This window comes from Cololabis saira, chromosome 16 (genome assembly GCF_033807715.1).
Source record: "Cololabis saira isolate AMF1-May2022 chromosome 16, fColSai1.1, whole genome shotgun sequence".
NCBI classification, from domain to species: Eukaryota; Metazoa; Chordata; class Actinopteri; order Beloniformes; family Belonidae; genus Cololabis; species Cololabis saira.
The window spans coordinates 22,877,158-22,903,866 of NC_084602.1; the positions used below are offsets into that span (position 1 = coordinate 22,877,158).

Genomic DNA, 26,709 nt, shown 5'->3' on the forward strand with positions numbered 1-26,709 from the left:
ATTGACTTCCATAATATCAAACAGTTTATTTTGAGGATGCCAAAGTTGACCACTGTTATGCACCTTTTGAGGTGACAGTAGAAAAATAGATTCAGTGAAACTAAATGCAACTTAATATCAACAAGGGTTCTATGATACAATACAAGTACAATGTACCTGTTACAATTCAACACAACCAATCACACGTTTCAGATGGTTCAGTTTCAAAAAAGGTGCTAAATAACACTGTACACAAAACAAGCTACATGAGATTTCAAAGAACTACTTGATGCAGGCTGGTAAGCTGGTAAAAGAGCTTGCATAGACATCTAAGTCACTTCTCCAATAAAAGCCCAGCCACAGGCAGGGGAAGGCACTGACTCCTCTATAGCAAAGAGCAAAACAAGGACTTTTACTCAATGGAACATCGTCCTGGAAAAGTTTTTTAAAAGAAAAAAAAAAACGAAACTACCCAGCATGAACATGGGGAGGAATCTGGAATTTTGCATTTTTTCCCCATGAAGCAACTTAAGACAGAGAAATGATTTTTCTACTTGGTAACCTGATCACTGAAAAGCAGAGAGCTAATGTCTTCTGATCCTCTAACTATTTCTGTTGCATTTAAAGTAAAAAAAAAAAAAAAAAAAAAGACAAAGGGGAAATATTTCTATAAACATGGTAATCCACATCACTTACTATACTGAACAAGCTGCTCTTAATGCATAACATTTAAGAACAAAATTGATTCTGATGCACAAACTTATGTTTTATAACACACATTCTTGGTGAGATTTCATGACAAAGACAAGTCACACAGTGTTGTCCACTACAGTAAAAACACAGACCTTTAACAACCACTAAAATGTGATGGAAACCATTAGAAATTCATCAAAATGCACGGAACGCAACTCGTTATTTACAATTCCATTGGAGACAAGAGCCGGCGATAGCCAAGCTCCCTCTAGTATAGGTTTCATTTTGTTCGAAACTCATTCGTTCTTCTCTTCAGTTAAACAGAAGACTCCTACTGTGCAATGATACTTGCATGTGAGGTTGTATAGCAGCTGTGACAGGCTTTGTGTGTGTGTGTGTTTGCATGTTTGTGTAGCTACAGCGGGTCTCACAGTACATTTAACAGTATAAACACTGCCAATGTATCTCATCCTCAATCTCCCAGGAGCTGGCAAGATGGAGGCTAAATATATATAGATATAAATGGTTTTAGCATTTGAGTTAAGTGTCTTCCTCACTAAGGAAAAATGCAGTGTGTCTGTACTGAAAATAATCAAAGAAGTCAAATGAACACAGAAGAGCGGCTGCACAATAATGACATTGTACTTAAGTGAATAAAGATAACTACAACTGAATATTCTAATTACTTGTTAAGGCTTTAGAATTGATTACTTGATGCTAAACAGAAATAGAGGTAATAAACACTATGACCACTGTGCTCAGTGCCAAAAACCAGTTAGTTACCTCAGAATTCAATATGTACAAACACACCTGACCAAAGATGAGAGCGTATACTACTGAGATCGTCTACACACCCACGTATATCAAAGTTATCCTCATAGACAGACAAATGTACACACACCTGCTCCAGCTGCCAGAGCAACAAATCCCAAGCAATCCGTTTGATTTCTCTAAGTCAGTCAGCAGAGGCAGCCTTATATTATCCACTGCATCTCAGTAATGAATCTGACTGTGACTTTCCTGCCCCGGTGGCCCCACCCAGCTGAAAGGCAGGCCTTTTGCCCCACAGAGAGGCTGTGACAGTTGACGCCTTACACACGTGTAAGGCGAGGTCTGATGACCTACTTCCTGTTGGATCCCATTTCTGCTTTGTGTAACAAAGTCTGCTCCATTACTCATCAGCAATGCAGAACTAGGGCTACAAGGTGGTTTGTTAAAGAGGTGCAACACGGAGAAACAAATACAGGTCATGGGAGCAAAATAACACAGGCTGAAATATTTACATATGAAATGAATGATTTTATCACAATACTTTATATCCGAGGCTGTGTGCCATTGTTAACTTAAGTAAGCTGAGATTCCTATCCTGTTATTTTTCCACTCTGCAAGAGACAATAGGTCTCTGTTCAACCATCAGTTTCTAACTCAGCTCTACCAGCGCTGTGACAGAATTCATACAACCCTAGTTAACCTCTTTCTTAACAATGAAGGTCAAGAGATTAGAAGACCCCCAATAATCCTTTAAAACACCAGGACTAGGCAGACTTTCAGCGACGGCTCACCAGCATCTATTACTCTCTCCACACTCTTGACTGTGTGATGGATAGCACAGTGTTATAGAGGTAGGACAAAAGGACATATTCTATAAATAGTAACCATCTACAGCCCCTTTTCTTCCTGCTCCTGTCAAACACACATACACACAGGTACACATTTAGTGCTTTATCATTCATTTTGATGGACAGCCACTCAACACTTTTTTTTCCCTTTTCTTAATCCAACCCCCTGGTCCTGAACTGGGGTTAAAGTGCAGATTTTTTATAAGGGTAGTCAGGTTTGCTGGGTGACCTGCGGTCTCTGACGAGCTCCTCACTGATACTGTTTCTGTGAGGCTGCTGGAGGGGCCCTGGGCATGATGAATCTCCACCTAGAACCATGTCTTCTGGGACATCTCTAGGTACTAAGTGCCTCTCATCATAGTTTTCCATATTCCCACTGGGGGACCGTAAATGGCCTAATCCGTGAGTCAGGTCTGTCTCATTTGATCGCCCCTTTGGGATGTGTCCCATTCTGGGCTGGGCCCCAGAAGGGCTTGAAAGGACTCCATCATGCCTTTGAGATTTGATACTGAGGACATCTAGCCGTAGTGGGTCCGGGGCAGTCCGTCCCTGTGCGTGGACCTGCGTCTGACAGTCAGAAACATAAGAGGGGTGGTAAGAGCTGGATGGGTTGCAGCTGTGACTGTAGAGATCTGGTCCTGCGAAGGGGGGAAGAGGGTGAGAGGAGGTTGGAGTTGCAGGTCGACAGGAGAAGTCATACAAGTCAGGGAACTCGGCTTGAGCCTCGAGTTTGGGTTCTGGTGCGTGCCTCTTGCAGGAGTGGCCGTGTCCAGGACCATGACCATGCCCGAGATGGGCAGACGGGCAGGGCCCGTGGGTCAGGTGGAGGCCTGACGGACCCATTAGGCTGTGAGGGCCGTCCCTGTCCATCTCTGACATGTGTTGCTCCCTCAAAGACATGACCGAGACACCAAGTGCAATGTCAGGCATGAACTCCCTCATAACAGGCTCCATGCTCATCTGCACCAGAAAACAGACAATCACATCTGTCAGGGTACATGTTATCACAGGTATGAGAAACAACGCAACATTTGAATAAAATAGAAATGCACAGCAAGCACTAAAGGAGGATCTCACACTAGGGGTGTAACGATACACTAATCTCACGATAACGATACGATACGATATTATAGCAGTATTTTTTTAACAACCTTGAATGAGGAACATATGACTGGAAAAAATTGTATTTTATTTGAAAGACACAAAATACAAAACAATGCTGTGCATTTGCCCTATTGTTACAGTTTGTAATGCTTTATAACTGTTTAAGTTTTAAAGAGAAAGCCAGGCCAACCATTTTCCACAAACTGAACTAAAAGTAAATGTCAGGTTTGCATTATGCATCTTCAGTTTCATACAAGTACAAATATTTATCATACATGAGAGAAACTGAATAGTTTCTCTCATGTATGATTTGACTTTTTTCTTTTCTAGAAATTTAACAACTAAAATGAAATAAATAAATAAAAGTAAATAAATACATACAATTTTACATCATAAAAAAGATTGATTCATGCTCACCTAATAAGTGTAAGAGGAGATTTATTTTTGTTAAGAAGGTTATTTTGGTAATTCAGGGTTCATTATTTTATAAATATATTCTTTATATTCTGATGTAAATCAGGGACTATAATTACACTAGTCAGTTTATCTGTAGTGATTAGTCTGTTTTAGATTGGGCGGAGTGATACGCCACAGTACGGCACTAGGTGCTGTGTGGATGTTCTAAAATCCTACACTGTTGAGGGACATTAAAGTACACTCCAACTCGGAAGAAGTTGTCCCGTGTTTATCCTACTCACGACCCGAAAAAGGTTTAATTTAATAAGGTAAGGCTTAACTCTACACCAGACTTAAAAGTTCAGAGCTCAAAACCCCGCTAGAGTCCCGTGATCGGGACCGCAAAAAGGTACTACTTTCTGCTGAGCGTAGTAAGATTTTGGTCCGCGCGTTGAGGCGCGGTCGCCACGCGTGGTCGGATGTGCGTTACTAGTTAACACAATAGATTAATATTAATAACCCAATATCGCGATACACCTTGTCACCTCCACGACACGTTTCGTGGCGTTTTTGTATCGCGAAATTTCGTGGCACGATATATTGTTACACCCCTATCTCACACACACAGACACACACTCACCGCTTGCTGTTCTGAAAGCAAGGTTCGGCCCATAGCCTGTGGGTTGGTGCAGTCAGGGGGCTGGGGCCTGGGCACAGAGGAGTATTCTGAGCTGCCATGTTTGTTGACTGCATGGCGCTGGATCAGAGTACGGTTGCAGGGGTAGGAGAAGGAGCGGGTAGGGGTTGGCATGAGCACACGAGGTCGCCAGGCACCCTTGAGCTGGGCGTGACTTGGTGTGGCAGGGGGGTGGTATGGGGGAGGTGGAGGAGGTAGGGGCGGATGGAAGCCCGCTACGCCTTCCAGCTCTGTGAACATGCTATCCATGGCCGGGCTGCTGTTTACACGACAACGACCCACCTGCCGCAGGGCCAGAATCGGACTCTCATCACCAAACCGCTCATCGGGGAAGAACTTGTACGGATTCTAAAAGAAACAAAACCAAATGGAATTCAAGGGAAAATAATAAAAGAAAACAGCATTTCCATTTTTTGCCCCAGTTTTTCTAAAGATTTGCTACCGTATTTTCTGGACTATAAGCCGCTACTTTTTTCATAGGTTTTGAACCATGCGGCTTATACAAAGGTGCGGCTATTCTGTGGATTTTTCTTCCACCGCTAGGGGGAGTGCTAACCGGAATTAGAATAAAAACTAAGACAAAATAAATGCAAAGAAGAATACGCTACTTCTTCTTTAGCAGATAGAAGTAGGTAGAAGCAGATTTCAAAAAGATAAATAGATAAATAAATACCGGTTATTTTCTCTTGGTTCTGTCCCGTTTTAATCAGCAAAGTTGCTGCCGTGTTAAAAGACACTGTTAGGAAAGATCTATTTAGGTACAAACATGTACATCATTTACAGCTCAAAATCCTTCTGTACATGTAGTAAATATCTAATCTAACAACATAAATATCTGCGGCTTGCATATCTTTTTTTCTAAATAGAGCGGGTGCAGCTTATATATCTTTTTTTAATTGTTTTTTTAAAAATAGAGCTGACGCGGCTTATATACAGGTGCGGCTTATAGTCCAGAAAATACGGTATATATTTTTTTTCCCCCAGGAATGAACTTGCTGAAATTCTGTGTCGTCTTCTTCATGCCATTATCTGTTAGTGTCCCAGCCTTAGCCACATCTTTCTTTACCTGCAGCAGCTCAGTGGCTCCATCTCCCAGACCAAACTCCCTCAGCACCCGCAGCTGCAGCTCATAGCTGACGGTGGCTCCCTCACCACAGTTGAGAGCATACGCTCTCTGAACCTGCTCTGTGTGTCTCAGCTCATGCAACCTCCGGACCATATCCTTTACTACGGACAGTGGAGGCACTGAAAAAGACAAATCATACACATTATGCTTTAGATTGTTTAACAGGTTATTAAGCGCATATACCGTGCTTAGAGCAGCTTTAGATAATTAATGTTTCTTGAGCCGTTTGTCAATTTACGTGCAACTTTTCACTATAAATACCCCATTCAATACCTTTGTAAAAGGTTTTCCTACCTGGAATTTCATTCCCCACAACCGATGGAGCTGTGCTGGAATTGCTTGCCATTTGCTGGTGGTTGATCATGTGACAACACTGAGGCACAGCATTGTTGACCATGTAGAGCGTGTCTGGGACGTTGGACATCCGCACTAGTCGCAAACGCACCAGGTCTGTTTGCTCCACCATCATTTCATCGAGGATAGACTGAGAATATTAAAAAAAAAAAAAGAAAGGGAAAAAAAGTGCAATTTAATAATGTGGAATACATTTAGAAAATTTGTTCCACTTGACTGGCACTTCATTTAATAACGACACAATGGCGTATGGACATGTTTAATATTCATAACCCAGGCAAGGCTGATAATGTATTAGGATAATTTGCAAATGGACATAAAACTAATTTCTGTCAAGATGATGGAAGGCAATTCTGAATGGCATATGGTTAGTGTGCACGGCGGGTACTGGTCATGGATACTTGAAGCATCTCTGAACTCACTCTGAAGTTAATGCGCCTCACCTTAGCTTCTTCGACATAAGGAGAGAAGAGGCGCGGACGCACATAGATGCCTGCGTTCTTCTGCCGTAACCATGAATTGGCTTTGCCCCCCTCAGCTGTGGGCAGCATGTCTGACGGTGGGGTGCTTATCAAACCCCTCTTAAGCTGTGAACATTGGAAACAACATAGATCAATGTTCAGCCCAGGAAGGTCATAGTAGGTGCTTACATACTGGCGTTTCTTTGCAGAACATTTTCCCTTTTTGCCGGTCACGGTGCCTCTATGCAAGAGACGCTTTATGGAATGGGCCAAAATCTGATCACCTCTTTTTTCTGCCTCCCGAGGCAGACCAAATGGTGTGAAAAAGGAGAGACCAGACATGTATGCAAGGTAGGGATGGGCGGTATGGACTAAAAAATGTATCACGATTATTTCTGGCATTTATCCCGATAACGATAAAAAAAATACCAATTCAACTCCACCTTTTTAACTATGAATCTATCTCGCTCTCAGATCCGCCATGTTTGTCATCAACGGGAATGTATCTTTCTTTCCTTCCGTTTTCCCTTCCTTCCTCCTTTCCTCCTGCTCTTTCCTTCCTTCTTCCCTTCCTCTTTTCTCCCTTCCTTCCTCTTTTCTCCCTTCCTTCTTCCCTTCCTTCTTTCCTCCCTTCCTTCCTTCCAAAAATCAGCTTTACACAAAAACATCAACGGGTTCCTTCCTTCCTTCCTTCCTTCCTTCCTTCCTTCCTTCCTTCCTTCCTTCCTTCCTTCCTTCCTTCCTTCCTTCCTTCCTTCCTTCCTTCCTTCCTTCCTTCCTTCCTTCCTTCCTTCCTTCCTTCCTTCCTTCCTTCCTTCCTTCCTTCCTTCCTTCCTTCCTTCCTTCCTTCCTTCCTTCCTTCCTTCCTTCCTTCCTTCCTTCCTTCCTTCCTTCCTTCCTTCCTTCCTTCCTTCCTTCCTTCCTTCCTTCCTTCCTTCCTTCCTTCCTTCCTTCCTTCCTTCCTTCCTTCCTTCCTTCCTTCCTTCCTTCCTTCCTTCCTTCCTTCCTTCCTTCCTTCCTTCCTTCCTTCCTTCCTTCCTTCCTTCCTTCCTTCCTTCCTTCCTTCCTTCCTTCCTTCCTTCCTTCCTTCCTTCCTTCCTTCCTTCCTTCCTTCCTTCCTTCCTTCCTTCCTTCCTTCCTTCCTTCCTTCCTTCCTTCCTTCCTTCCTTCCTTCCTTCCTTCCTTCCTTCCTTCCTTCCTTCCTTCCTTCCTTCCTTCCTTCCTTCCTTCCTTCCTTCCTTCCTTCCTTCCTTCCTTCCTTCCTTCCTTCCTTCCTTCCTTCCTTCCTTCCTTCCTTCCTTCCTTCCTTCCTTCTGAACACATCAGCGTGCCCCCCCAACAAACACACACGTACGCTTACACACGCTCATGTTAATAGGACTGCAAGAGTATGAGGAAAACCTGATGGCATCTTCTCCTCTGCCGTGTTTTTTTGTTTTTTTAATTACCATGAATACCAGTTTCATGTATGTAAAGACACACGATTGTCTTCTCTTCCTTGGGCCAGAATGTAAAGGCCAATGAAGTAAAATTGGTGGCCCACTTCTACTGAAATGTTACAGAACGCCAGTATGGAAGCACCCGTGACTCAGATACATACACAGTGACAGAGGAAAGGAAGACAGAAAGTGTACTGACCGCATCAGCAAGGACATCACTGTTAGGAGGCAAGATGTGCTCAGTTCGGATGTAGGGCAGGAGGGGAGACAGGATTTCCTTTAACTCCTCCACATCCAGGTCTCGCCTTTTCACTCCTCTCTTGTTCACACTGTGGGCTGTGCCACTCAACAGATTCGGCTCTGGGTTTTAAGACAAAAAACAGCCAATTACACCTAGTTAATGCATATATTAAAGATTATTTATGCAACTGTGATTCTGCTTTTTATGTTATTAAAGCTAAAACCTGCAGGCCTTTTGTCAAATTCACACATTTTAGGTTTTAAAGACCCTCCCATTTTCCTTTACTTGCCCCTGTCCCTTCATCCATAGGGCAAAGGTGTTCTTATATGGATCAAGGAATAGTGGGCTATCTAGAGACACCTTATTTCTACATAAAGGAGGGGTGGAGCATTGGGATATTGCTTTCGTCTTTAGGTGCAGCACAAAATGACATGTGTAATGAGTATACTTCTATTCCTAAGATTTTTATATTAGCTAATTTTTCAAATTTTGACCTTATTTTATTTTATTTTCCTTCTAAGTGTATATTGGACGTTCTGGAAAGTGGGCAATTTCCTCAGAGCAATTAGGGGGCTGCTGAGAGGATAATTATAGAGTGCTTTATCTTACCCCTGTCTGCCATCCTCTTAATAAGCTGCTGCTCGCCCCACTTAACAACATACTTGAGAATGTCCTGTTCACTCGCCTGCAAATGAAACCAAGGCACAGAAAAAAGATATAGGACAGGGAGAAAGACAAACACAAAAGTATTAATGAGACGGGGATAGACACTGTGGAGAAAAAAATAGGAAGCTTCTAAATGAGGATAAGATCAAAACACAGTGTTCAGGCTGAGCTCAGGCCTGGTTAGTTTGTTTGTGTAGATGGAGCACGAAAGAAAAAGAAAATTCAATACAGGCATTTGGTCTTATTACCCAACACGAGTTGCAATAAAAGCCCATTCTTACATTGGCTGATACCCCATGTGTAACACTCCAATCTAGCATGTCGCCTGTCGTCCTTATATTGACTGACGGCGGGTGGCGTTTCGAGCTGGTCTGCGAATAACTCTCCTCTGAGTCAGGACTAACGTAAACACAACTGATGTGGGGCGGTGGGTCGTGGGCGGGATTTGTGGAGAAGGAGGAAGATGTCCGCAAGCTTCTCATCCTAGAGCATTGGACGTCACAAATCAGCTTATTACAGAAGCGTAATCTACTACTGGCTACTAAAATGACAGGCTTTGCAAAACACGAAACTCAGGTCATTAAACTGAAGAGCCTCAGAAACAAGTTAATTTCCTTCAACAAACACAACAGCAGGGGTGGCAAAGGGAGACTGCTGGTCATATTTGTGCAACACGATTTGGGGGAAGTCGCTACACACTGTTTTGCCACCCGCTCCATTTCCTCTATCAGCCAATTCTTCTGATGTTGGTGAAGCCAGCAAGACAAACCAAACAGACAGCAGGCTGTGTTACGTAGTAACACTCGATAATGCTTCCCGAGTCGTCTTCCCTCCCCTTAACTCGCCTTCAGGCACTGGGAAGAAAATTAACATGCCCAACGTGCCTTAAACACACGTTCTTCACCCAGGGATAATAGCAGGGTCTAATCCAAAAATGCCTAAGGAGAACAACTAAGTCTAATTAGGTTCTGGGTTCAGGGGGCATCTCCCTCCTGGGAATTGTATCTCTCAACTTTTGAGACTCTACGTTTGCATATGTAAAAGCTTGAAGACGAGTATTGAGTGTGTGTGTGTGTGTGTGTGTGTAAAGAAACTGAACCTGTATGTTTAGTGAATACAGAAATTTCACCACGTTGTTAAATCTGAACACGTTAGGCACCCATTACTGAAACTTCACACATCGTGAGGGGCCACAGAGGAGGGCAACAAACTGACGGGTGATATTATGCCTCCATACCTGCAGGTAGTCGGACTGAATGGCGCTGAGAAGGTGTTCTTTGCCGAGCTCGTAAAGAACATCAGAGCTGACAACCTGACTGAACTCCTCGCAGAGGAAGTGCATGCCCTGCCTGTGGACCCACTTGGAGCCGTACGGCTGTGAGCTCCACTTCAAAATGGGTACGAGGGAGTCCAGAGACAAGCTTTCCACAACAATGTCTTCACACCCTGGGAGAGACACGAAACAGATGAATAAATTCACACTGTGATATTCAGTCACTTTACAGGGGCAAAGGCATCATATTTAACAAGAAAGGTGAAATATTAAAAGTGCAACATGAAGATTGAGGGATTCACAGATATATTCATAGTATGCTGTGGAAATGTGAAAAAATTAAATCAAATCAAGGCAATTTATCTTATGAGACAAATGTTGAAATCAAAAGGGGAGAAAAAGAAGTAGGCATTCGGAGCTTTACATATAAAGCAGCTATAATTCCAGCAACACATCATATTACACAACATTGGGAAGTGGCTCTGCTCAAGTGCTCTGAGATTTGAATTTTATTCTTGTTGCGGTAAAATCTTAGTTTTTTAGATTGTGGTTCACTCTGTGCACCAACTTTAGCCTCTTTCTCTTAAACTGGAAAAAGTGTATATTTATGCATTATAATAATACATAAATATATATCCTTGGGCATTAAGTTGTTTTGGGCTCACCTAATATTTCTTTATTAAAGACACCACCTTTAGTTTTGTTATACTTGAATAAGTGATGACAAACATTACTATTCCACAACACAGGTAACTAACTACAATTATGTTTTCTCTCTTCAACATCAGAACTACTATATGGATCCACACTTCTCATGATTAAAGTCTTCCCAGTTTGGTCAATCTCTCTTCACATTTGGAAACATCTGGAAACGCCACGAAACATGGAGGGAAAAAAAAAAAAATCTAGTTCTAGCGAGATTTACTTCTTTGCTTTAAGACAATGAGGGTGATGCACTTTAAAAGGGCAGCAATGTAAAATTTAACAAACACAAGAACTATTAAAATGATTTAACTAAAGATATCAAAATACACACTATAATTATCTTACAACTGCCAAACCACCAGTAGTTTTGATTTCTTTTTCACTGACCCAGGGAGTCTCCCTCTAGTAGTCCCCACATCCTTCATGCTGCGCTTCCTAAATCAGAGCACATACCAGAACAGCAGGCAGTGGCTTTACCCTGAAACACACCAACCCACAGAAATGCTTTTGATACCTTGACGCGTTTCAGTCTCAAGCTGCCTTACTTTTACCGTGTTAAATAAACACAGCAGTCTGAGGAAATGTGCTGCCGGTGTGCAAGCACATACACTTTGCAAACATGTACACACTTGTGTGCATAAATCAAAAATGCATTAAAAAGCCACAGAAGGCTTAGGGGAATCATGTACCTGCTGCTCAAGCCATTCTAAAAAAGAACCACACTTAACAGATTCAGCCAACGCTGGCAGTTAGTTGCTCTAAATCTAAGAGAGATCCATTTAGGCAGAATTAAATTCCCCAAAGTCCATTCAGATTAACATAAGATTGGTTTGCTCAGGCACATCTATGCCCATCGCCAACAAGTTAGAGATTTAGTGGCACTTAGTGTAAAAAAAGAAAAAGTTGTCCGACAGTTTATGTTGAACACAAAATAGACGGTCATTGAGATAGAGCCAGACTGATGTCCAAACAGAGCAGCGCTGAACTGAAATATAAGCTTGCCAAGTTCCTCATTATAGGCCGTCTTGTCCATCAGCCCATGGTTTGGCCAGTAACACTGCTGCTCTGGGAAAATCTTATCTTGAAACAAAAAATCTAAGCAGCGCACCCGGTCCCAAACTACCACTTTTAGCATTTGTTATGGGAAAATCGGACCAAAGGTCTTTACGTCTATGCAAGATTCAGCCTTTTTTTTAGCTCTGTACAAGTATGATTAACAAGTAATATACAAGTACAGATATATGCATTGCACACGGGCATGAACTTCACTTTTTGGCTGTCTTAATTTCTAAGAGCATATATTTTTGTTTTGGTAAGTTTTTTTACTTATTGTAATCTTTTATCTTTACATATTTGCCCTTTTTTCAAAGCAGATACAGTGCTAGTTCAACAGAAGCCTGCATTTCCTTCAACTTGAGAAAAGTAGCACAAGAAAGTTTTTGCAAAGCATTTTTGCAAAGAAGAAGAAACAGCCAGTCTTTGGAAATGAAGCACTTTTAGTATTACATCTAATACTAAAATTGGTCCTCTACCTAAACAAGTGGCATAAACCATTCTCTGGATCTAAGAGCAAAACATCAGATGCACTCAATGGCATGTAAACAAGCCTGCATATGTAAATAATGTCTAATGATTACTCAAGGACTGGCACTTCAATCAACAACGGCAAATAAAAAGCAGGGAACCAATCAGAAAGCCTGTGTGGAGGGAGAGGAGGTACTACACACTAGGTATGGTGGGCACTTGAAAAAATTAATAATGCTTTTAATTATGACTATCAATTGAGAGAGATGTAGTAATAAAGGGATGCGTGTACTGAGAGCTAATATCCCCCATCAAAACTTCGATGAGCCAGGACTTGATGTAGCCAGGTGGGACGGATTTATAAAAAAAAAAAAAAAAAAAAAAAAAAAAAAAAAAAAAAAAAAAAAGAGGAAAAAGAAAAATTATGATTAACTGACCAATAATATTGGTGATTTGAAATTCAGTTTACAATTTTCAGACTTTTATAATAAAGAATGCAAGAGGGGTTTTAAGAAAAAAGTAATTAAAAAGAACGGACAGAAAAAGGTTTTAAATGACATCAGATCAGCAATCTCACGACATTCCACACTGAGATTTCAATGGAACTGATTTGATCTGAGCAGAACGGAAGGAGACAGAGCAGAGGGGATATAAATACCCTGAAGTCTGTGGAGAGGGGGGCAGCAGAGAAAAGGAGGTAATGATGTGTGTGGATGACACCACTTGCCAGCTTGCTGGTTTAAGCGGTCAGAGTGACCCCGAGTGTGACACCTTATGTGTGGGTGTGAGAGGTGGTGTCTAATCGGCTGCGTGTATGATGTTAATGCTTAGTGCTACACAGATCACTACACAGGTCTTGCAAAGAGTCAGTACAGTCAAACCACCAGCTACAGCAGAAGGGTCCTGTGCTTTTCTATATTTTCAAAAAGCTTATTTACTTTGGTTATAGTTTTTCCATTTCTGTAAAAAGTGAAGGTAAATCTGCTTTCTCCCACTGTCCACAGATATGCTTGTCAGCCTGATTAGTTAGTTAAATTTCCAGTAGGTATGATCATGCACCGTTTGTCTTTTTGTGGCCGTGTAGTGGACTAGTGACCAGTTTGTGGCGTGTGCTGCTTCTCATCTGACGATAACTGGGATAGATGTCAGCCTATTGAACAGCTTAATACATGTGTGAAAGATGGATGGATGGATGGATGGATAGATGAAATAGTTGAAACATCAGCTTATTCCCATCAAACAAAGTCTTTAACCTTTAGCAAAGTTACTCAGGTCAGTCTAAAACAAAAAAAGGCCATTAGAAAGATTATTATAGCAGAATTGCATGGTATTTATTACAAAAAATAGATTAACAAAAAAACCCCCTAACAAAACCCAACTCAATGCATCAAGTCTGTGGTTGGGATGTAGGAAGCACCGAGACCTCAGTAGTTGGTCAATGGGAAGGAGGGAATTGTTTTTGGAAAGAGGTCAAACTGAAAACAGGCAATGTATACTTAAAAAGTAGAGCTTGCCAATCAAACAAATTTATCAACATGTTATACATCTGGCGGAAATATTTTTGCTCATATCACAATAACAGGGTCGTAGAATATGATGGAACAACAACAACGTTTTACCTTGAACTTGTTACTTTACAAGCATATCAAAAGTTTGAAAGAAATACAAATTATATACTGATAAAGCACTGATGAAAAAGCCAAATGTTGACTATTGGGTTTACATACCTTATGAAAAGTTTTTTTTCTCAGTGTATTGTAGATTAGTGTGCAATTATGACTTACCTTGAGCTAACATGCTGAACTCCAAGAACAGAGCAATATGGTAGAGCTCCATGGCCTCCTCTGTCCGTGTGCTGGCACCACGTCCCCCTGAAACGAGGGCTTGCACCTCACCGAGGCTTCCTGCTGAAGGACTTCCACGCAGCACTAACCCAAGGTCAACAACATCTGTGTACATGCAGTGGAGAATAACCTGGACATATTTCCGTGGAATGATGGACTCATCCAACACTATTCGGGTAGGTGTCTGCAAAGTACGCTCAGTCATTTCCTCCCCTGTGCGAATACGCCTCTGCAAAAGGTTCCGAAAGAAAGGGGAGCGCGCTGAGAGGATGGCCTTGTGAGCCCGGAGATCCTCGTCTGGGGTCCCGGGGCCCCCAGCAACTCCCAAGCCCCCTGCTGGTGCTGCAGCCCCTCTCTCATTACAGCTTTCTATCATCTCAGAGTCAGAGGAAAAGCTGAGCAGAGCATCATAGTAGCACATATAGTCACACAGGCCCTTCATATCTGCCTCCAGGGAGTTAGGTGTACCAAATTCCTCACTTAGCTGAACTAGTACGTCCACGTTTTTGAGCCTGGTGTCCTCTGCTCCACCTACGCCAAACTCCCCAGTGTACAGGTAGTGAAGCAGGGCAGAAAACATCGGTACGTCAATGCCAGCCGTCTCAATGTCCATGAGAACCTCTGCTCCATAACCGGGAGATGATGACAACAAGGTCTTGAAAAAGGGGCAACGAGCAGCGAGGATTGCCCTGTGAGCAGGGAAACAAGTACCTTGGAAAATGAGGTCTACGTCAGTGCAGTACTTGTGCTGGTAGAGGGCAGCCAGATCTCGCTGCAGGCTGGGGGCCTCTGAACGAGCCAGGACGGCCTGGAAGCTCAGCTCCTTGAGGGCCGCTGTTCCCTCATACTCTTCCACCAAGGCATTTGTGTCGCGGACGTCCCAACCGGACAGAAGCTCCCGCATCTGCCGCGCATGATCTGCTGAGCGGCTGGACTTCCTTCTTTTCATTAACCTCCGTTTGAGGGTTGCCAGCCCGAGGCTTTTCTTCTTCCTGTCCGTGGGCCGCTCATGGCTGTGCTCAAGGCTGTACAGCTTTGACTCCCAGCCATATCCCTGCTGAGAATAGGATGAGGTCCCTGAGGGGCAAGGAAACAAAAACAAAACATACAAGTCAGTGTAACAAAAAGGGTTTACTATTAATAATCTGCAGAAAGGAAGATTGATCTATTTTTTCTACACGAAAAAGGCAGCACAACCTCTGTTAAATAAAAATAATCATCAGGTCATTATCACATAAAATTAAAATTCAGGGAAAAACAACCAAAGAGAAACATCCCTGCATTACTTTACGTCATCAACAGAAAAAAACTAAATCCAAAACATAGAAACAGTGTATCAAAAGAAAGTGTACTCTTTCAAAAAATTATGTAAATATCAGCATCCTGAATCAAACCCATCTGATAAATCAACAGGTTTTACTTCCTCTGGAAGTAAAACATTTTGGCAGGTTTTTGGTCTGAGGAAGACTCTTCCGCTAAAAAGAACATGACAGCACATGACGTGTTTGTGCAAATGGTTGCACCTTAAAAAAAACAATAGCACACAAATCCAGTTTAACGTTTTATTCAAGCTACAGCCATAAATCAACTAGGGTGTGAACGTAATCGTATTGACTGAGTCAACCATGAATTCCTTTGAATGACAATTATTTTAGGATCTGAAGTTCAGTATTTAAGTATTTATATAAAACTATGGACATCTCTTCAGGTGTCCGTAGTTTTTCAAATAGTGATTTTGATGGATTTATACACTTATAGCATTTTGTTTCACCAGGAGAAAAAAAAATCATCAATATTCCTTTATTTGACATAAAGATGAATAGCATTTTTAAAACATTTTTAAATGAAAGATGAACTTTCCTAAACAAACACCAGTTTCAATTGGTTGGCCAGAGCTATAGACACAGCTGTAAAACAACAACAGCTTGATCTTTAATATTATAAAAGATAGACATCATCTCTATTTTCTTTTGTTTTAGACCTGACAATGATTTGTCATGAGCAACAAACCAATTATAAGTTAGCCCTACCTTAATACTACTTTATAACTTCAATCCTTTCATACATTCAAAGTTCAATCAATTATACCAAATAGCAGTTATATTTGGCTTGAGATAAGGGACTTATATCAAAGCAGGCTCTGGCAGCGAAAGCCTCTCTGCCCGACCTCTAAGCATCCATCAGTGTGACCCAAATAGTAATCATTCTAACACTGATTCCTCTGTGGTCCAGGCCTGCTCAAGCAAGCAGCTCCAGAGCTCTGGAGCAAAGTAAACCAAATAGGTCCCAAGAGGTAGGGATATCATTTGGATCGTGTAGTGGTACTTTCACTTTCAAGTATAAGTAAAAAATAAAATAAAAGGTTTAAATCTTAAATTTTTGTTTAAAAAAAACTATAAGCAAGTAAACACACATGCCAACTAATACAAACTATGCCTTTTTTCAAACCTTTTATATTCCTTGACAGTGACATCAGCAGTGCAGAAAATTGAATAATGGTTGGGGAAACAAATGTTTAAAAAAAATTGTCTAAAACTGCAACTGTCATGCAACTCTGTTGTCAGTCCAGCAACAGTCACCGAGTGGTGATGAGGAGAAAAAATTAAAAACACAGATCTACAAGGTATATCTAAACTGATTGTATATTATGATAGGTTATTACTCTACTATTGTTAAGGACATATTTGTAAGAAAGTTTCTTCTGTCATTTGTCTCTCACAAGGCTACATCAATTTTACCAGGCAGAGAGAAGAACAGCTGATTTTTAATGCATCTGTGTCAGTCAATGGCCCATTTCAAGAGCTCTCAAGCAAAGAAAATTCAACTCTTGCAGCATTAGTTGCTATGGAAGCAGGTTATCTGAATTGTGAGTTTGTTCATGCTAGACCTGCATTAGTATGTTTGCAGAAAGGTGGATGTCAAATTTGGTTCATGACAACCATTTTAAACAAAGTGTTGGAAGATAATGTTACTGACTAAAAGGTCACCTAACACAGAGACACCACCTAATGCTCAACTGAAAATACAGAAGAATTAGAGTTGACTTTATGTTCATTGCTCATCCTCTGGGATTTTCTAGTCTAATACGAGGCATAACCCATGCTTTAAATGAACTTACCTATGAAAGTCTGCTGGGCCTGGGAATTCCCCCCTATTCGTGGGGAGCATGAGTGCGGATAGCTGGATCCATTGGCACCCATCCTAACGTCTCTTCACTTGCTATTTGGGGGCCCCCCCTCTTGCTGAGTCATTCTGCTCAGACTACGTATTCCTTTCAGTCCTCAGTTGAGGGTCAGGCACAGATCCTCTGAAGCATCCTCAGAGCTCTGGGCCCAGCCTGCGAGGCCTGGAAAAGCAAAGATGAAAGAGAACACAAAGACTTTTATGCCACAGAGTGATTGCATTTTAAAATGTTGCTGATTAACATCTTTTACGGGTTACAACATGATGAGTTTAGAACATGTGGACAATGAACGGCCAAAGGTGTCAAAGTTAAGGAGGTTAAACAAAGGGGTCATCTATTACTACCTATCACACCCTTTCAGGAAAATTGATTTCAGTGTACTGATGAGTCACAGCTATCGAAGCTGAAGCCTGAAACGGAAAAAAAAATACAAGTACTGAGATTTTACCCTAGGAGTCATCATGAAGGCTGCCTGTTCAGGCTTTTATCTGTAATCTTGTAACAGTGACTTCAATCAACAAAGACTTCCCCTGCCTCCCCTAGGAAAACTACCAGCAGTCAACTATAAATCTAATGCAGATGTAGAAGGCCTTTAACAAGGAGGTACAACACAGCACACCCAATGCTCTTTTGCCCATCTTAAATAAAGTATTTGAAGGCCAGTGAAAGATTTAGATTGCCTTTTCAGTTTAATTTCTATTAATACTGAAGCAAGAAAGACCATACTGGCGCAAATATATGACAACCTCTCTTCGAAAGGAGCCTTTTTTCAAGACAATTTGGTTAAAAAATAAACAAAATATCATGAGTACCAAATACTGTCTTAGTAAGGTTCGTTTTTTGTCCTTTTTTATCCTGGTATGAGTGCTTGTGCAGCTTCTCTCCAAAATCTGAGGGCAAGGAGAGGGTGAGACATTCCTTGTGCATATTAAAAAGTATTCAGTCTATGCACAATAAGAAAATACAATTCTTTTATGTGTTGTTAACTACATTTAGTGTTTGAACAAAATGTGACCGGTGAAATGCACGCGCACACGCACACACACACAAAAATATATTGCGCTAACAAATATCAGACAACTACGTGGCATCTCTGTAAAAAATGTGGACTCAATTTTTTTTTTTTTAATTCTAAATTTCGCAAAAACCTTTTCACAAGGTGGTTTTTCCAGACGTGTCAATAATCAAGTTTAATCTCAAAAGTGTAATAGAAATGCTTTTTGAGCATTTGCAGGTCTCTGGCACCACTAGATGTGATGTAGCCGGTCAATCTAATGTAATCAAAGTAAAGACCAATGTAATCAAAATCTAGTTTTCAGCTGTTTTTGGCCTCAATGTGATGTAGTTGTGCTATAACACTATTCATTATTGCATTAAATAAGGGCTTTGTCTCTGATTATTCATTTGAAAGATCATCTACTGCCTCCATCCTCTGACTATTTGCTCAACAGTGTCCATCTTCTAAAAAGTCTAGATTTTTAAAAATTGTTTAAAAGAGAAGTCTCACAGGACGAGATATGGAGCGTTATGGAGAGAGAACTAGGAGCGTTACGCTCAGAGAAAAACACCATTCAATGGAAGCATGACCCCCGCAGCACTTTTCTCGCAAATTCTGAGTTTCGCTTTTCTTTTCTGAAAAAAAGGAATGGAAAAGGAACTTGTTACACTGCCATAATGTCTGCACTAGCTCGAGCAAGATTTAAACTTGTGGTGGGTACATTCAACTTTTGTGGTGATTTCCAAGGCCTTCAGCTGAGCATTTGCTAATATGGTGGGCAGCCCTTCATTTTTAAATTTAAATAATTCTTTTTAAATTTAGTTTAGATTTTTTTTTCAGTCCTTAAAAAAAAAAAAAAGAACAAAAGGAAAAAAAACAATTAATTCATTCAAACACACTGTCAGCACTTTTAAAACTGTCTTTGGTCTGTAATCAACCAAAGAAATTGGTTGACTGAAGCCCTCAAATTTTGACTAAAACTCAACTATTCAGCTATTTTTTGCGTGCAGCGTTTATCACCATAATCTTCAAGTTAACATCAGAACTTTTCATTTGTTTCCTAAATCCCTCTACTTTGACCCTCTTCTGTATTTTTCCATTCCCACCTGAACAGTTATGATGTTATGCTTAAAGGTCCAGTTGTAAAAGGCACATTCAGGTTGCTGGCACTGTGCTGCCAGCTGTTGTGGATGAAATGGTCTACGTGTTTAAAAGGTCCACACCCCAAATATAAGGTGACGTCACTTTTTCCAGGTATATTCAAAAGGGAAAAAAAAATCCATATCTTGTATTCAAGGTTGATATGGTGGCTGCACTGTATTTTTGTGATAACATACTAGCAACCATATGACAGAGTATAGGAGCTAATCACGTCAGTGCAGTTAGACCAAGTACTGCATCAATGCTGCAATGTCTTTCAATGTGGCTGGTGAACAGCAGCACGAAGTAGGACTGTTTGAATGCATACATGGGTAATTAATTAAAGCGACAAAACATACAATGTAAACCAGTTCACCATCAGAAATTATAGGATACAGTTTAATGTATTAGTTAAAATGGTTTTAACTGATGTTAGTATTCTCTTCAAATTCATAAAAACATTAAGACAGTGTTAGTATAATCTGATGGCATACTATTCGCCCAACTCACACTTGCCCACATCACCTAATCAAAGACTGAGAAAAAAGTAAATAAAAACTGCTTCATTTGGAGTTCAGTTGCATTAAAATACAGATGTATACAGATTTTCCACTTTAATTTTGAGTTTGACTCCAAATCCAGATCTCAATTTGATGTCCATTGATAATTTTGTGTGATTTTTGTTGTCAGCACATTCAACGATATAAAAGAACAAAGTATTTAATAAGAATATTTCATTAATTCAGATCTGGGATGTCTTATTTCTCTGTGTACTTTGTGTCTGATAAATACCTTGCTGTCTGAAAATACCAAGGTCTATATTTTGGGCCATAATCTGACATCCATAATGTAATGCTAATTCTGAAAAAGGGATAGATATCAAGTTTGAAGTTTATTCAAACGGGTAAGCCAAAACTTTGATATAAATCAAGAGGTTGCGTTGAAGGTGCTGAAAAAGACAAGCATTTCAAGTAGTTTTATTCAGTCATTACTCATTCTTCTTAGTCACAGCAAAAGAAAGTAATTTTGACTCTCACTCTTATGAGTAACATTTCCAAGAAAATAGATAATTCATCAATTAAGCCCAGTGTCACTAATTGACTTTATAATTGCAAACTGAACATACCTGGCTTCATTTAAACAAGTAGGCAGATTCAAGATCATAAACCAAGAGGGTCAAACACTCAATTCTCCACAGACAATAAGAACACTGGGTAGCATCATAAACACTTGTATATATATGTATGACACATTCAGTTTCATTTTTTTCACTAGACCAGGTGGAGAAGTGAGTTGTTATGGGATTTGGGTTTTATCTCAGCCTGCTAGATTTCCTCCCTACCATGTTAATAAATCATTGCGTCTGCCCTGTAGAGCAGCACTCCAGAGTCTCCCAAGTGTTCATCAGGGGACCACAGCCTCTTTCTCCACATACACAGTTACCAAGCAATCACATAGGAAACCTCAAATAAAAATGTTGGCTAATCTTCATTTCATTAGAGTGCTTTGAATAAGAGTCGCCTTCACAGGGAATTCATTTGGACAAAATTAGAAATGGAATTTGAATATGTAGGTGAACGGAGGAAGCCCTTGAGATAAACCCGGTCTTGTTTACTAGAGTCAGCACTGTGCTGGAGGTCCTCAAAGGAGAACAGCAGTGACAGAACAAAAAGCAAATCGACACATCAATTGAATAATATGCTGTCTTCCAAGCTTTAACACATTCAAATGAGTGAAGCAACTTTAATTTTAGCTGCAGTGCAGAATTCTAAAAAAGCATCATTAAGGACAGCAATCTCCCTGAGACCTGACTCATACTGTTCAATATGAAGCATCCCTGCCATAATCGCTCTAAAGCTAAACACTAAAACTTTTCTGCAGTTTAGACACAAACAGTGAGCTGCTCTGTTGTGCTCATGGTGGGAGCAGAGGGGGGGAGTGGCACAAACGGGGGAAGGCAGACGCCAGCCGAGCTGGACTATGCGTCCCTAATGAAAGGTGACAGGAGACGCTCCCTGCCCCCACCTATCTTTCTGCACTCACAAATCCACACACAGACTACATGTACCCTTTCAGCTGCTCACCTCGCATCAGTTATGTCTATCATTTCACTTAATTTGATAATTCAGACACTTTTCAGAGTTTACAAAACAGTAGCATAACCTACCACTGAATATGACTGTACAAAATTACTAGGCAAATCAACAAGGCCGATGCATTATTCAGAGGACTTACAGGGCACTTTATCAATCATTAATGTGGATTTCTCATCATTGCTAGATAAAATGGAAGACATAACCATGTAAGCCTTCTTTCCTGTAACTTAAGATTTTAAGCATCATGTTCCTGTAATTTCACAGCAGTTTTTTTCATTGTGGTCCTCACAACAAAAGGTTATCCACTGAAATATAATTTTATGTGAAGATTTTTTTTTCTTGTATTTATATAAAGAGCATATTCATCAAGAGACACACTTATAATTAAATAATTAAAGAAAACTGTGCTTTATTAATTTAGTGAAGTTATGCCAACATTGCAATGTCTTGATTATGCTCATTGGCATAGACACTAATTTCCTGAGGAAGAGCAATCACTGATCCTCACCAACAAGCCACACATCATCCAAAAACTCATGTCTACAAGTGCAAAACACCTTCAAGTACAGTTTTTTTTTTTTTAAATCCTCACATAGAAAGCATTATAAGTTGATGTTTTTATAAAAAAAAAAAGAAAAGAAAAAAAAAAAAAGAAAAAAAAAAAAGAAGAGTGCTATTTGTCCACTGCTGGGATGTCCTCATCAAGGACAGATAGTTTAACTTCCCTTATGATAAAGAATAAAAAGAAAAGATATGCCCTTGGAAGGAAGATTTAGCCGTCACAAAATGACCTGTGCAGAGTTGGTCATTATCTGTCTTGCAAAGTGAGCGGTACAAAAATAGGCAGTAATTATATACTGTTTGACTCTGAGATATTTGATACAGTTACTGTAAGAGTTGTAAAAAAACAATACAATAATGTGCAGGAACAAAGAATTTCTAACAAAGAGAAGAGTGACCTTCATGGTATCGATGTGTCCTCACCACACATCCCACAGTATGATGTACTGCAGGTGCATGAAAACCGGATACAAATGACCCCATCTCACATAGTTATAAATGCAGGAACAAAATTCAGGGTAAGTATGCTTCTATCCATGTTTTTTTTCCCCCCTCCACCAATATGACATATCAGTATCTCATCAGGTCTTTCTGCGGATCACAGACTGCCAGGGGAGCCATGTGAAACTGAAGATATTGGAACAGGCCAGAAAAAGACAATATACTGAAAAGACAAAGTGATAGAGAAAAACAAAAGTCCCCACAATGATGATTCATGGTGAGCAGCCTCTGCATTAGCCCAACAATAAACTGTGCTGCATATCTGACATTTTACTTACTACGATGTCAGCTGATATCATTTTGCCCTGGAGTCCAGGGTGCATATACCAGGCAATCTACATCATCATAATGTTTCATTAACAGCATTACTGTATTCTTATTATTTTTTTAAATGGGAAAAAAGAGGGCTACCTATAGCAACAACAAGGAACTAATGATTCTTGTGTTGTAGCTCAGATGTTCAATAGCATTAATTTCAATACAAAAACATTAAGTGTACACTTAAATGAAACTGATAAATGCATCCAGGACGTTTCTCTTCAGAGAATCAATGATCACCGTGGAAACAATGCTTACAGTGCTTATTTTAAGTGCTATATCAATTCTTGTTGTTGCGCTTTCCATTAAACTGGCTAGTATAAACAGCAAATGAGGCCAAAGTCCTGGTAACTAACAATACAGCAAGTATTGGCAAGTTCACAGACTCTCATGACAGGCATGGACTTCTGAGCAGGTAACTGCGATAATTGTATGTCATTATGCATCCCTGGAGCACTCACACAAATGTTTAACCTGTTGGAATGCAAAACCAATGTGCTCAAGTACAAATTCTTCCACAAAACAGACATTCGCATGTCACCTTTTTATGAACTACTGTGGTGACTGCTGAGTGTTCCCACAATTTCAGTGAGATCACCATTGGATTATCGCAGTCTGCATATGGCTCCTTACCACTTTGAGATTTGTTGACACCAGCTTAAATCTTTAAGTGTCAATGAAATCCCTCCGGAATAGCTTTGCAAAACAAACAAAAAAAAAAGATTATGTCTTTGGATTAATAAAGCTGACTGGACAATGAAGGATGAATATAGAAAATTCCACGTGAAAATCTCCAGCAAATATTAACCAATCGGCACCAAGCTCTGAATGTAATCTGAAGTGATCAAGTCACTTCAACGCAGCAAAGAAAAATAACTTATCTATAGATGCAACAATAGTCTATAGCTGGTCCCCGGGACCCCCTGTCCTGCATGTTTAAGATGTTGCCTTGCATCATCACACCTGATTCTAATTAATGGTTTCAATTTCAATTTTTGTTCTGGGTCTCTTGAAAGCGCCTAGATACAACTTCTGTTGTAATAGACGCTATATAAATAAAATTTAAATAATTAATGGTCGTCATCAGCTTGTCATCCAGCCTGCACAAGTCTGTTAATGACACAGTCATTTTTATCAGGGTGTGCTGAAGCAGGGAAACATGTGAAACATGCAGGACAGGGGATTCCTGAGGACCAGGGTTGAAGACCCCTGCTCTATATTGTTGTCAAATAACAGCCTGCCAACAACTCTTTGGATACAGAGGTAACAACCAGCAACATGTAGGTCTATCTGCAGAATAAAAATCAAAATTCATCCTCAACTTTCCTACCAATATCACAGGATGTGTGCTTTTCCGTGACCCCTGTTTGAAGAAATCAATAACTTGCAAGGGCTTTGTTAGCCTGACATGATCAGGAGCTATTGTTGGGTCTTTGGGCAAATGCTGCTGGTGCAGTTCAGCGGAAGCCTCGGTCCAAAGTGCTCATAGTGGCAAAAAAACATTAAATTCAATTGATAATTTTACCTAGTTGGGAAAAATATGTGAAGTTCTGCCTGAATATTTCTGGGGGAGCCCTATCCACAATAATAATCCCCATAGCCAGGGGTGAAAATCCCGGGGGGGACAGGGGGGGACAAGTCCCCCCCATAAGTAAAGCTGTCCCCCTCTAGAATAATTTGAGACAGAATTAATAATTTTGGAACAATGCAGTAGTATTTAGTAGTGATGCACCAACATGAAAATTGTGGCCGAAACCGAAATCGAAAATAATAATAAACAGTAAAATCTCATTACACTTAAAACAAGACTCATCAACAGAAAAATAAACTTATTTGACAATTTTCACCTGTTTCAAGTAAATTTTCACTTGAAATAAGTAGAAAAATCCGCCAGTGCGACAAGATTTATCTTATAAGCAAAACAATCTTGTTCCACTAGCAGATTTTTAAGTGAAAATCTACTTGAAACAGGTGAAAATTGTTGTTTTTTTCCAGTGATGAGTCTTGTTTTAAGTGTAATGAGATTTTTTTTAACTAAAAATGAGACATTTTAACTTGAAATAAGACAAATATTCTTGTTAAGATTTTGGGTTTTTGCAGTGTATTATGTCAGATGTGCTGTATTATTGCCACCTTCCACCTAATACCATTGTTTTGTATTGCTCTAAGAAAGGTCTTCTGCCTGTTTGCGAGATAGAGATGGAAATGTCAAAATGCTGTATTAAAGGAAGGCTAAAACTTTTATTCCTTGTCCCCCCCTGGATTTATTCTCTAGAATTTTACTGTTTATTGTCCCCCCCAACTATGAAACGGGATTTTCGCCCCTGCCCATAGCCCAGTAATTAGTAGCATATCCTGAAGCCTGAATGATGGTTCCGCGTTAAATCGACGCAGAGCCTACGCCGTAGGGTTACGGCGTAGGGTACGCGTCGACGCGCACACGCACTGCGTTGGTGTAACGCGGGACCATAAATCAGCCCTGAGAGGCTAGGGTAAGCTATGCGTGGCTTTGACTCTCGGTAACGGGATCCTACTTCACACATCTCACCAAACAACTGTTGAAAAGCGACCACTCACCAAAAAGTGAAGGGCGTCGTGGACATTATTTACCCCTCGGATAGACTTTCGGCAGTTCCCCGTTTCAACTTGTCTGTAGCGAAGGAAGAAGAAGGGAGGAAAAAAAATGCAGCTCAACACCTTCTTTTCCCAACTCTGCTCATTACGCGCAGCTCGACGTCAGCGTCCACATTAAATCCCAAAATATGCACCCGTTTCCACTTGCATTGACTTTCCGGTGAATTTTCAGCCTCGATCTCGATCATGAACGATGGCAAAAAGCGCTTTATTGTCGGTTCAGTTAGGTATTTCCCCCATAGTAGCATAACGCCTTGTTGGGTGGTTATTATGGCCTATCCCAAAGCTGCAATTTCAAGTCGGGCAGTGTGACTCATGTTTCCGGTTAAGGATTTCAAAATAAAGTCCTTTATTTATCGTGCGCTTGTATTTACTGTGAACCGTAAAGGGTTTTCATATTATTTCCATAATAAAAGTGATTTACGTTAATGTTTTTAAAAAATGACACTGAATCTTCTCACTAATTTCTTGCTTTGACTTTGGGTAAAATAAGTTGTTTTAGTACTTCCGTTTACTTGACAAGTTCTTACTGATGTGTGCCGCCTGGTCAAGAGGCCCGTCTGTGCTCCAGGGACGTTGTGCAATAATTCAATTGAGAGCGCCCTCTAGCGCCTAATTAATGGCAGCATGTATTATGACGATTTAGATATATAGATCTTTATTGTAATTTTCACTATGTACAACCAGTACTCAAGTTGATGGGGGATGAGGGGGGGTGGCATCCCCTCTGAAATAAAAATGGTCCAAATCAACCCCCCTGTAAAACTGCCATCCCCCCTTTCCATCCCTTAATGCCATTTCATCAATGAATGTGGTTTTACTGCTATTTCAACATTTAGAGTCATCACCAGAAAAATAACACAGAAAAATAACTTAGTTGACAATTTTCACCTGTTTCAAGTACATTTTCACTTGAAATAAGTAGGAAAATCTGCCAGTGGGACAAGATTTATCTTCTTATTACAAGCAAAAAAATATTGTCCCACTGTCAGATTTGTCTACTTATTTCAAGTGAAAATCTACAATTTTTTTACTAAAATGAGACATTTTAACTAGAAATAAGACAAATATTCTTGTTAAGATTTTGAGTTTTTGCAGAGATCCATTTTACTTATCCTGTGAAGGACAGAGTCATATTGATAAGTTCAGAAAACTGT

General features: G+C 40.3%; 1 protein-coding gene across 3 annotated transcripts; it reads right to left on the reverse strand.

Annotated features, from left to right (window-relative positions):
* Positions 1 to 12: 12 nt before the first annotated feature.
* btbd7 (BTB (POZ) domain containing 7) lies at positions 13 to 25,830 on the reverse strand. Of its 3 annotated transcripts, none has more exons than XM_061744393.1 (11): positions 25,496 to 25,830; positions 17,240 to 17,467; positions 14,062 to 15,198; positions 10,013 to 10,221; positions 8,719 to 8,794; positions 8,068 to 8,228; positions 6,412 to 6,555; positions 5,909 to 6,098; positions 5,555 to 5,733; positions 4,432 to 4,836; positions 13 to 3,251 (listed from the first exon to the last, which is right to left on the reverse strand). In XM_061744393.1, the coding sequence occupies exons 2-11, from the start codon at positions 17,319 to 17,321 to the stop codon at positions 2,475 to 2,477; spliced, it is 3,360 nt and encodes a 1,119-aa protein (XP_061600377.1). In that variant the 5' UTR covers positions 17,322 to 17,467; positions 25,496 to 25,830; the 3' UTR covers positions 13 to 2,474. The 3 variants fall into 3 exon arrangements, with proteins under 3 accessions (XP_061600377.1, XP_061600378.1, XP_061600376.1); XM_061744394.1 differs by having other exon boundaries at positions 4,771 to 4,836; positions 6,391 to 6,555; XM_061744392.1 differs by having other exon boundaries at positions 6,391 to 6,555.
* Positions 25,831 to 26,709: the final 879 nt, after the last annotated feature.